The 12,545-nt window shown below is 38.8% G+C and overlaps 1 protein-coding gene across 1 annotated transcript; it reads right to left on the minus strand.

Moving 5' to 3' along the window:
• Nucleotides 1–275: 275 nt before the first annotated feature.
• ATP6V1G3 (ATPase H+ transporting V1 subunit G3) lies at nucleotides 276–11,851 on the minus strand. Its single transcript, XM_010163476.1, has 3 exons — nucleotides 11,770–11,851; nucleotides 3,575–3,675; nucleotides 276–449 (listed from the first exon to the last, which is right to left on the minus strand). Exons 1-3 carry the CDS (start codon nucleotides 11,849–11,851, stop codon nucleotides 276–278), a joined length of 357 nt encoding a protein of 118 aa, XP_010161778.1.
• Nucleotides 11,852–12,545: the final 694 nt, after the last annotated feature.

The following is a 12,545-nucleotide window of genomic DNA, read 5'->3' on the forward strand; positions in this document are numbered from 1 at the left end:
CTGCTGGTATCAAATAATCATTTATTCTGCTGTTGTTGACTTGCCCCTGTGTAAATGACAGGGGCTTAGCCCAACAGGAAACAATATTCCAACAAATGCTTGTGAAACCCTGTATAATCTGTACCACATCAAAGGCCTATGTGGAACTGTGTGCTTTTGGCTTTAGTGTTCTTTTTTTCTCATACTTACAGAAACAATAAATGAGGAAATATTTATGCTTATCAAGAAAGAAGGCTGCTTTTTACAAAAATCCTTCCCCAGCACATCGATGGATCTTAAACTTCATGTCTGAAATTTGGGTGAACTTCAGGGTTGATATCACATACTGTGCTCAAAAGCTTTTTCATCATGCTCTCCATGTTCTTGTGGTAGGTGCTAGTGAGGTTTTGGATGGTTTCTGTTGCTTGCTCTTCTATTTTAGTGGAGAGGTTACCTTGGGAGCCCATTACCTGCAAAGCAGAAGATCTCTTGAGAAAAAAAAAGGGTTATATATGACTATGTTTACTGTACTTTTCCTCATCATCTGGCATAAACATTACACAAGCACGTCACAGTGCTTTCTAACAGTAAGGGTATGATCTAGATTGAACTGTAAGCAAAGAAACAGGATTAAAGGGAACTCTTTCATATGCTCATTAGCAATGGGAATCTCCCCATGTAATGAAAGTTTCCCAACTCACTGTGGGAACAACATTGTATGTGTTTTGTCTTTTATATCGCTCATTTTTGTTTTCTATTTTAATGACTAGTCAACCAAGTTCTATCACCAGTGTGCTTCGTTTGGCCTCACTGAGAATGAATGTGAGTGCAGCTAAGGAGCAAAACATGGGAAGCCTCCCTGACAATGCATAATTACAATTTCAGAGTACTTGAAGTGTCTTCAGCAGTTAGTGATGTATAACCCTCAACAGGCCTCAGACAAGGTCTTTTCATGTTACATTTTCTTATCTGGCGAAATACCAGACAGCTTCTGGCACGCTTCGTATCAGGACATTCGCTTAGAATTTAATTGACTCTAGACTAACTGAACATTTTAGCAAGGTTATGTTATAAACAGATGCACGTGTTCCAAATCTGTGGCTTTGCTCCCTCCTCCCCCACTGCCCCAACATCCCTTGAATTCTTCCCTTATGGAAAAGTCCTTCAGATACCAGCAGAGAAATTGGTTTCCAGCTAAAGAAGTCCATGGGGGAGAGCAGAAGACAGTTCTGCATGCTGACAGATTAAAAAAGGAATAAATAACATATTTTTCTTGTTCCTGCCATGGTTCTCCTGGGTGGACTAGCAGCTGAAGCTGACCTGTGGTGTTAGTGGGATAACTAGAGGATGATCAGAAAGAAGGGAGGAGTCATTAGCTTTATTTTCCAAGTGATTTCAGCCCAGCTTAGTCCTTAAAAGGAGGAAAAGCAGCTGAATTAAGATCTTTACCACAAATCACCTTTGCAATTCTATTTATCAGTACCTGGCAATGTATTAAGAAGTTTGTCTGGAATCCAGGTGTAAAACACTTTCCAATTTGGAAGAAATACAGCACATAGACATAATTGGAAATATCAGGAAAAGATTATAGTTTTCTATAGTAACTATTTTTAGCTGGCATTTTATTTTAGCATTTAGACAAGTTGTAAGGGTCTCATGTGGGAAAGATTGTATGGCTTAGATCAGATTTATGAAGCTGATTTTTTCCACTGGGGAAAATAACTTTCTAGAGATCCCAGATGGTTGCATGTTATCCAGCTACTAAATACTTTTGAAAAACCTCAAGAAAAGTATTACAATTTTAAGAAGAGCCTCTGCAGGCTGCAAACCTGCTCTCTCAGTTCATGCTAATACTGTAACTTGCGATGGCTGATTCTCACTCTTCTACGTTCTGGTGGTTTAAGCTTTTTTCTTTTTTCTTTCTTTTTTTTTTTTTTCCTTTTTCTGCTTCTGAATTTGAAGACCTTTTTCTTGTCAGAATGCAGACAATGCTCTGCTTAGTCTATGACTTCTGCTGACCTTGAAGGTCTGTCCTTTATTTGGCCATAGTGGTTTTACACTAGTGTCATTCAAAAGTGGCTAAAACATTACATTGACTTGGAAGCGACAAAATTCGGAACTAGGCTTCACATCTCCAGAGTTTGGTGATCTCAGACCCTCAGTAAAAACACCATGAGCACTAGCAAAATTGGTTTGAGATCCAGGCTTAAATTTTGTATATTTTGAAAAAAAGATCTTGTGTATTGTCACTCTAACCTCAAATTAATTGTTATTTTATGTTGCTGCTGCTGTTCATTCTGGACTGATGTGGAACATCTCATAGTATGAGAAAATTTACTCCAGTTTGGCTACAGTAACACAAAGTAAGAGGAGGACTAACATTAAATGAGAATGTAACAAAGAATTAAAAATACTTGTGTCTGAATACCTGAGTAAACTGAACTGGGCATCAGACTTTCCTCTCTACTGGCTTAGCTGGAACTCCTGACTGCCTTCCAGGCACAGGTTAATAATGATGACATTTGTCTGGCTAGATATATGTTCAACATAATGGGGTCAGGGAACGTGAAGGAGGACTGCAATGATTTTGTACAGCATGTTGTCATTTGAGGAGCAATATGTGCTCTGTCCTGCTTGTGTGAAATGTTCAGTCAACAAACAGTGGCCTTTCCCTGCAGCTTTAATTTTGTTTGTGATAAAAACATACCAAAGCAACATCTTTCCTCTTTGGCTATTTCAGACCTAAAACAAGTAGTCTGGCTTGACTGGAAAGGTGAACAAATTTTAGAGATGTTTTTACTTTGTTTTAGTGTCAGTAAACATCTGAAATTGTACATACGAGACAATTACACCTGGCCTGAGTGTGTGACAGTGTGTCTGGTGGCTGGCAGTGTATGTTAGAGACTTTGTGTGTGTATCTGTTCCTAAGGCTTGTGATCTCTGCTGGAAAATGTTTTATGTGAAGTGTGACTGAAATGACAGGTTTGTAAAGCAGTTTTTATTTGACCTGTTTGGCTTTTTTTGTGTCTGCTTTCACACATGTAGTTTCCTTGCTTTTGCACAAAACAAGCAGGGGAAAAAGCAAGAACAAAATCTTAAGAGGAAGATCACCAATTAAAGAGAGAATAGTTTGTGAACATTTATGAAAATATTAGTGAAAATTGCAAGATGGCATAAATGTATCACTGTGTCATCAGTGGAACAGAAATGGAAAGATTTTAAATCTTTGCTTGTACTGAAACATCCACCTTACTGAAACCTCCAATTCCAAGACAGGAATTAGGTCTGTCTGGAGTTAAAGAAAGAGGACCCAAAGGTATTTTTTGTTAAGGTCTTCAAAGGATGAGCGTGAACCAAATACAGAATCTGGACAGTTTTAGTGGTGAAACTCCACAATACCTTCTACAAATGCATTCAAAGCCTGTGAAGAAATCAAAATGAAGCATATACACATTATAGGTGATATCTCTGTGTTTAATCAGTATCCAAAATCAGTTGGTTTGCAGAAGTCTCCACGTAACCCTGTTTGAAACTATTTGTTTTACTGTTGAGCAGACTGACACCACTAAAGAACATATGCAGGTTTCTTACTTACGTTTGTTTGCTTGTTTCTAAATTCCTTCTCCCTCTGTAACCGGTAGTGGTCTATCTCAGCTATGGCTTCTTCTTTGGCCTGCTTCAAAAAATTTCCCTTTCCTAATGGAGGAATAAACAGGGTTTTACTTCACACTTGTCACTGTATCCTAAAAGATGAATCTCTCTGAATCAGAGGTATTTTACATGGCATAGTAAAATGGACAAAGCTTCAAGCAAAGTCAGCAGCAGCTTTCTTTGCACAATGGTCAAAAGAGCCAAAGTGATTTAGGCAGGGTACTTTTTGTTTGAAAGCCAGTCACACAAGTATCCATCTTCTGAGACCAACTCCCTGTGCAAAAGCATACAATAAATGAAAAGCTTGTTGGTTTGTTAACAACAGAAGTCTTTTTGCAACTACACATTTTCTCATTTTCTCATAGCACAAATGATTTTTTTTTTTTTTAAATCACAGCTTGGTGTTTAAATAAATATCTATCTATCCTTCATCAGCAATAGTAGCAGCCAGATAACAGATTTTAGTTGTCACTGATGGAAAAAGATGTTATTCTGTAAGATTTGCTGTATTGATTGGTTGCCAGCATCCCTTCATCCCACACCAACTGGATTCTGTTTAGACCTGGCAGATTTCCAAAGTACTGCAAGATATGTCTTAACCACTACCAAACTGAGTTGCAACCTTCAGGCTTTGTCCTCTTCTCCCCCACCCTCTTCCCCTAATATTTGTTAAATGCATAGATGAGTGATTAAGAGAAAATGGAGGTCAATCATATTCTCTAGCAATGCATAGAAAATATGAAAGTGATTTAAAAGGGTGGGGTTTTTTCCCTTTTCTTTTTGAACAGGAGGGTTGTCTGGAAGGTGGCATTTTAGGCTGTAGTGAAAACTAGAGCGTTCCTCCTGAACAGGCTTGTTTACATACTTAGTTTTGTTCACTGTGAATAGTTACTTTGTCTTAAATAAAAAGCTAAGGGTTTGTTAAATCAAGCCCATGTAAGTCATTGCAGGACTGGTCATAAGGAAGTTCCTGGGTCTAGCAGGGATAAAGGAAGTGTAAAGGACAGGAGTAAAAGGTTTGATGGGAATGTGATGCTTAAGTTTCTACATGAAGCAAGCGTTGAACATGTCATTAACACTCCACAGGGAGACATTTCTGTCTTCCTGTTTTATGTGAAGTTGGTAAAGTTGCATGGATCTCCACAGGACTCTGTTACACTACTGTGTGAGGAAAAAGTCACTTTCTAACTGATAGGGCTGTAAACTTCTTGCATTGAAAGTTGATATATTTGAGAGACCTGGCCTGATGCTGATTTTGGGGTCTCTTTCTGCTGTACAGCTAGAATTTTAGGCGTGGGAAGGGATAAGCTTGCTCCCTTTTCTTAATGGGATAGATAGCTTTGATGCCTGAAAAAGCTATTAGTTGCTTAAATTAGGATATCACAAGAATGAGAAAGTGGAGGCTAGGCAACTGAAAAAGGCATCTTGATCTGATGTGTGAAACATCCAGCTGTTTGTTTTACTTAATGTAACCACCTACGTAACATCACTGAGCAATAGGAACACTTTTGTAAATTTTGCTGTTTGGTAAGTTTTGTTGTTTGGTTTTGTTGGTTTTTTTTTTAATTCTTTCAATTCAAGTATGAAATCTGAAAACAGTGCCTTTTCTTAAATCTTAAGGAGCATTCTCCAACTAGGCTAGAAAGGTGAGTATTAGTATTTTTGATTTATGTTCTCCAGGTTGCTACACTGGATTTGCTACACCTTTGCTGGGCTTCACCATGTGTGGCATATAGCAACCTCCTTCCACTGAGCATGGCACAATGAGAAAGTTGAATCTTGGGAGGAAGACTGTTGGTTTTGATACATCTGAGATTCAACAAGAGCCTGGGTAAAACACTTGATCCAGTGGTAAATTGTTTGCCCAGTTGGCAGCTCCTTCTGAAGCCATTATTGGCAGATTGGTGAGTAGAAGCAGAGAGATGTCTGAAATGTGAATTTCCTTTTAAACTCTTGATTCCTGGATTCCTGTTTGATTTTGTGAGGTGCGGAACTGGACAGCTTTACTGACTCAGTTCATCAGTGCAGTGCTCTCTTGTGTAGTTAATTATATTTCTCAAGAGTCCTTCTGCTGCCACACTGCGCTTATGTATAAAGGGGCAGAAAGGCAGTTTAAAAACTTGTGTGTACTTTCCCAGAGTTTGTATTTTTGACAAGGACTGATTCCCTCAGCTTCTGCCACTCACTGTATGAAGTTTTGGGGCCAGTATGTGTGAAATGATAGATTTGTGTAAGAGCCTGACATAAGTCTGGACAACAAAATTTGGAACCAGGTTTAGGTCTGTATTTTGAAGTTTCCCTTATTCTCTTCTCCAAATTCGGAGCTGATCAGCCTTTTATAGAGCTTTCCTCTAGGAGTGGAGCCAGGGAGGGGTGATTCTCTAGAGCTGGAACCTGGGGGGAGTGACTAGGATGAAGCTCTGCCAATTTCACCAGCTGAGGAACTGGATCTCTATAGTAAATTATTTCAAAATCAGTGGGATTTTAATTTCAAATTCCATCTGGGGGGCCATCTGTAGTAAATATGTTGCATATTTGGTCACCAGATAGATAAATAAATACATTTAAAATGTGTAAAATGGAAAGATATTAACTGTAAGACAACAGGTCATTTGCCTCTGACAGTGTAGCCAGTGAACCAAAAAGTATATATATACATACATGTCAGCTCCTGACAGTGCACTGGAGTAAGCACAATACATAGGGTGTCCCTGTAGGGTGGCAGCCATTTCATTTTTCCATGATGCCTTTAGGATTGGCACAGCAGGAACCTGTGCTTCCTATTTAATTAAGTGGAAAAGCTGTGAGTAAATTACTGCTAGTTCAACTATGCTGTGGGCAGAATTGGCAACTGCCAACATATGCGATAGTGCATATGCTGCACCTGATTAAGTTAAGCAGAAACTAGAGCTTAACCTGCTGTTTCACTAGAGACAAACCAAAATTAATTAATCAGTCTGTTATTAACCACTTGTCTGCTACATTAGTTGTACCATACGGGATTGCCTTTTCAAAGTCTTACTGATCTTCTAGACGAGATTCTCTGCAGAGCGCATGGAGCTGAAATCAAACCTTACACACTGAAGGGTGGCAGAGCATTGAAATTCAGCCAAGATCATGCAAAAGAGGGCAAGAAATACAGGAGGGTGAGCAAACCAACCTGTCCCTACAACATTTCCTCTAGGATCAGAAAGGTGAGGTACAGAAAGCTCCAAATTTGAAGAGACTTCTGCCCCAAAGAGCATGCTGTGGGGGCCAGGTTTGCTCCTGCCCCTTTGTCCCTCCTTCCCACCTCTGAAGACAGGGAGCAGCAAAGCAGCTGTGCTGTGCCTGATGTCCTTGTCCACTGTGGTCTGCGGTTACAGTAGTGACAGCCTATAAATTTCTAGGCATCATGTTACATTGGCCAAATCTCAACCAACTTTCTGTAATAAGTCAGCCCTGTAGTAGACCTGTATTAACCTGAGAAGGTATGGGGAAAGCTTGTATTCTTCTTTCTAGGTATTTCCGTGATGCTAATGAAATACCTAACTCTGGTTAGATCCAAAAGAACTGGTAAGGTTTTCTAGGTTGTTGGGGTTTTTTTAGATCTTGCAAGAAAAAGACAGTAGACAGGAAAAATGTTACGTTCTAATTTGCTCAAACACTTGAGTTATCTTACTTTCCAGAAACTCCTATGCTAAAATTAACTTTCTGTTTTCAAACATATCATCTAGGCTTCTAGCTGACTTTCTGCATAGAAATCATTCAAATGAAGAAGCTGCCAAAATTAATCGTATTTTCCTTAAATCAGACCATTTCAGTTGTCTTCAAGAATGTTAAATTGTCTGCAAAATGGGATTTAGGGATGTTCATTTTGAGAAGACTATTTGCACTTTTTATAAAACACAATAGAAGCAGCTGATCAGTATGTATAGCTTTATCAGTAGATAAAACGTGTAATGGATATTATCCAAGAGAGCACCATGGACATAATTCTGTTTACAATACCTACTACCTTATTTTGATTAACATTTGTTTTTAACCTGATTTCCTGAAATCTTTCATCTGAGTTTTCATTTTATTAGTCACTAGAAATCCAAGCCAAGATATAAAAATCTATATGAAAACAAGTTTTGTTAAACCCAGTGTTCATGACACATTTGTTTCCCTTGTTTTACCCAAAAGGATTTTTAGGAATTGATGTCCTGGCTCTGACAATGCTTAGTTATTTCTGGGATCCAAATTATGCTTAAAGCAAAAATGATAGATAAAACAGAGCTGTGTATAAAAGGCCAAAGGATTGCAGACTGTTTTGGTTTGTGTTTAATCAATTTGATAGTTTCAGCCTTGCATATGTGCATTTACCAACAAGCTATTAATAATTTGTCAGGTATAAATGACATCAGACAATGATACAGTAAAGATAATGAAAGTCAGGGTAAAGGGTACTGAGCAAGAAGTATGAAAAAGCACGTACAGAGGAGCTTTAGCACTATATTTTTGCTTTGCTTAATGTCTATAAATATAATTGTATTTCTTTGCTAATTTTTCAGTTATCCAGAGTGGATTTTACATTACAAACAGCTGCACATATGTCAGAAAAAAAACAGGCCCGTCATCTGTTTATATACAATATTATGTGTGTTCACACTATGTTTTGATCTGGTTATGTGAGTATCAACTGTAAACACTGAAGGGTTTGCATAAGGGTAGTTTTGCTAATCACATTTCCTTGAAAATGACTTTTCCTTGTTGTGTCCCATGAACAATCTGCCTTTCATTCTTCTCACATTACAATGTAAATAGAATAGTCGGACTCCTTCATATAGTGGTGTTGTGCAACGGCTGTTTGTGGTGGAAAGGAGGTCATATTGTGGAGAGTTGAGCAGGGAGGGGACTGTGCTAGTGCTCACTGGTCAGGTTCATTGCTTTCACTTGCAGCCCAGATCTGCACAATGCCAGGCCCCGAGCAGACACTGCTGATCTGAACTGGTACCAGGTGGATCTGGGCTGGTGGTTCCTGGGGTGAACCAGCATGTCCTTGCCTTGTTTCTCTGAACTGTGTGTGTGCAGGTTAACCGATTGTGCTAAATACATTGGTTGTATTTTGTGTATTTCCTTTTATCTTTGTTTTTATGCTCAGAGTCAAACTATGCCATCCTTTATGCTGATCTACCTGCAGAATCACTCTGGGGAAGAGGCTATTTGAGTTATTCTGACTTGGCAGAACTGTATTTGGCACTAAGAGAATCTCTTTTGTCCTTGTCCCACAGTATTTAAGTTATGCTGGTATAGTTAGATATCGAAAGTGGCATAGGGACATCGCTATGAAAAATAATGAAATTAAAGAAAGCATAGAAATATTTTTATTTTGTAGCTCCACTGTGAACCTCTTGTAATGTTGACTATAATAATGATTGTCTAGGTATAATTATTCTATAAGATTAGCTATAATGCATGGTTTAGCACAAAATCTAGGGTGGAGTAGTCCTCAGAAAAACAAGAATCAGCAGCATTAAAGCCTGACCCTTGCTCATGTGATCCATGAGATCTAAAACTTAGAACTTTGCTGTTTGCACTCTAGTAGGAACTATAGGCAGTATTCAACATGAACAAAAAGATCCACCAAAGTCTTTAGTGTGTAGATGATGCCCTTGATCTGCTTCTACCTAGGAATAAAATCTCTTAGAAATGCTTGAGGTTTTTCATGGGATTGCACAGAGCTGCTGAGGCTGGAAGGGGCCTCTGGAGTCCACTCCCACCACCTGCTGAGAGCAGGCTTGGCAAGGGCAGCTTGATCAGGGCCATACCCAGTGGGTTTTGAATGCCTCAGGATCGAGACTGCACAGCCTCTCTGGGCAGCCTATTCCTGGGTTATAGTATTGTTTTCTTATACTTAAATTTGTGCTATTATCTCTTGCCCTTTCAGTGGATACCACTCTCATCTCTGTCCCCCCACCCCTGATTTTTATGTATGAGAAATTTTTGTTTTCCTTCAGAATGTTTATAAAGGCAAAAAAAAGTTTGTCTTTTAAAGTAATAGAGAAGAAAGTCATCCTGATTAAATATTTCTACTGTAAATACTTTTACTGATGGCAAAATTCTTAGTATCTGTTCTTCTGTAGCTGCTGAATAACTCCTACCTAAAGACTAATACACTGTTGGGTGTAGGCGGTGGTTTAACTCAATTTCCTGACTCAAAGAGGTCTGGAAGATACTTTCTCTGTAAGGAGAGAAAAGTGCTCTCCTGTGCTCATCACAAGCACCCTGTGTGGGGCTGAGGCGATGACAGGGGAGTGCGTTATTTGCAGAGTAGAGTAAATGCACCTATAACCACATCTGGATTCTGCAAGACACTCGTCTTCAGTCATTACTTCTATGTTATAATGACGCTTTTCATTTTTTGAGTTTCTCTATTTACGAAACCTCTTTTTAACTGACTCTTTTAGAAAAAGCCAATCTGACTTTTCTGGTTTTAAAAACAAAAGCAAACCAAACAAAAAAAAAAAAATCAAACCCAAAAGGAAAGGGTAATTCAATATCAAGCTGTCATAGCTAAAGGTCTGATTTTGCAGTCTGTGTTCAGACCAAACGCCCACTCCCTCCACTGGGGGCTGTGCCTTTCCAAGTCACACGCTTTCTTGCTTCTTGTTTTGGAGAAGAGCGTGTTTCCTCTGCTGTACGAGAGATGGGAAGAACCATCCCACCCAGAGCACATTGTTTGGCTGTATAAGGGTTGTATCACTTCTTAATTATTCCTTGCTTTTAGGCTGGGAGCAGTAATCCCAAACACCTTCTTTTTGTGAACCTTCTGTTTCATGAAGGTGAGAGAATATTTGGGTTTTTTCTCTGTTGCTTCTGCAAGGCACAGGCAGTGGCTGGGTGCTTAGGGAAGGGCTACTGCCTTTCTACCTATTTTTTGTGCTGCTATACAAATTAACATGTCACACATGATGTGTGTTCACACATAATGAACACACAACAATGCTGATTTGTGTCTAGATGGCATATAGAAACTACACAAATTATTTTTGTTTAGCTTCTGTTTCTCCCTGGAAAACAAAACATATTCCTTCACCACACTCTTGCTGTACCTGATGTGAACTTTGTGCATTTTAATTGAGTCCTTCAGGGGAACATTGTTTGCTGCTGCTGGTTTCAAAATCAAGATAACTCCGTGAAACAGTATTAATGTTTCAGTGCTAATGTAGGTCAGTGACCCATGTGGTTGGTACCTACGTTCAGAAGAATAAGGTCACAATATTTTGCACTAGATCACTGGGAGATGAATGCAGAAAATTAAGGAAATAGATAGTGGAAAGACTCTGCCAGGAGAATTATTTCTTTGATTTAAATTATTCTAGCAGATACCTTCATTTTTATATTTGTTATTAATATTTTTTTGCTTATATATGACTAGCATAAAAATATTTGAATTTATTATTATTGGATATCTACATGTGCTTTGCCCTGGGCATTTAGACATTCAGTAAACAGGGCTTTTATTTTACATTGAACATTTAATCACTTGCTGATTATTTGTACTGTGTAATAAGACCTATATGAATGGCCTATTACAGTACTGACAGTGCTTGTGATTGTACCATGATTTTTATTACAATCATGATAATTACGATTACAATCATTGTTCTGTAGTCTCCCTTTGTTTTCATACAATGTTTTTGAAGCCCAGCTGAGATTAGAAGGCAAGTTACTAGATTTCGTAAGTAAAGACGAACACTGAAAAAATTATACAAGAACTATAAAGAGAAACAGAGTGTTTGGAGTCTGGTCCTCCAGAGCTGGCAGCTAGAGGTGTGGAGCCTTCTAGTTTAAATAGCTAAGGAAAACTGTAATGACATTATTGACATTACGATAAAGCAAGAATAAATCTAGCTGACTGGGTGAGTATAACAAAGAAAACCTTATTAAAGAAGGCATGTGTGCATGCACATACAAGCACACATGTGCACACAGAATTCTAAGCAAACTCTGAATGTGGCTGCAGTCAAGGCACAGCACTAATGCAAGTGAGAAGAAAGATCAGGAGCAGCACAGCTGTGATGTATACAGATTAAATAATGTTTTTCCATGAGCCACTGTAATTCTGAAGAGCTTACAGTTGCAAACTACAGTAAAACCAGGCCAGCTACTTACTTTTTTTGGCTTCTTCTAGTTTGTCCTTGGCACGTTTTTCTGCCTGCAAAAGCTGCTGGATTCCCTGAGACTGGCTGGTCATGCTGGTTGCTGAGGCCAGTGCACTTCTGCAGGGACTGGAGCTCGGAGGGAGTTTTATACAGCCGCCAGGCTCTTCCTTGTGCTTTTTGTTCTGTCTGTTATTACAGCAGCCTTCCAGATTGCACCGAACCAGCCAGCTCTGCCTGGATTGCTGCTGGGTGAAAAGGCTTGCTACTGCAATCAGAAAAACATAGCAGCGAGGTTGAAAGGAATGTTCTCCCCTCCTCAGGGTCACAGAAAAGCTGAAATGTCTGATTAACACGTTGGGAAAAGCAGACAGGAGCACTGAAAGTGGCTTGTAGTTTAATGGGGACATATATATATATAATCTTTTATTGCTGAAACAGAATATAGTTAATCTTGTCAGAGGAACTGAGGTAAAAAAAATATAGTTTCTTGGAATTTCTTTTTAATAAACTTCCCTTGAATGTGAGGAATCAGAGCCAGTAAACAAGTAGTTTTGTTTGAACACAGTGAACTGGTTGTAGTTTCTGTTTGGTGTTACTTCTTTTCATTATCCATTAGAGTTTTTTCACTTAAAAAAAAAATCTTAATTGGAAATTAATTCATAAGGGACTAAAGTTTATAAAAGCGTGTGCTGGTTGGGGTGTGCTCTTTGTTGTGATCTGACACAAGGGAGATGAGTGCTGTGGTGGAAAACTGTGGGATTAGCTCTAAGATCCAGACTCTGTGAA

Source organism: Antrostomus carolinensis, unplaced genomic scaffold, assembly GCF_000700745.2.
Source record: "Antrostomus carolinensis isolate BGI_N321 unplaced genomic scaffold, ASM70074v2 scaffold7022, whole genome shotgun sequence".
Lineage (NCBI taxonomy): Eukaryota > Metazoa > Chordata > Aves > Caprimulgiformes > Caprimulgidae > Antrostomus > Antrostomus carolinensis.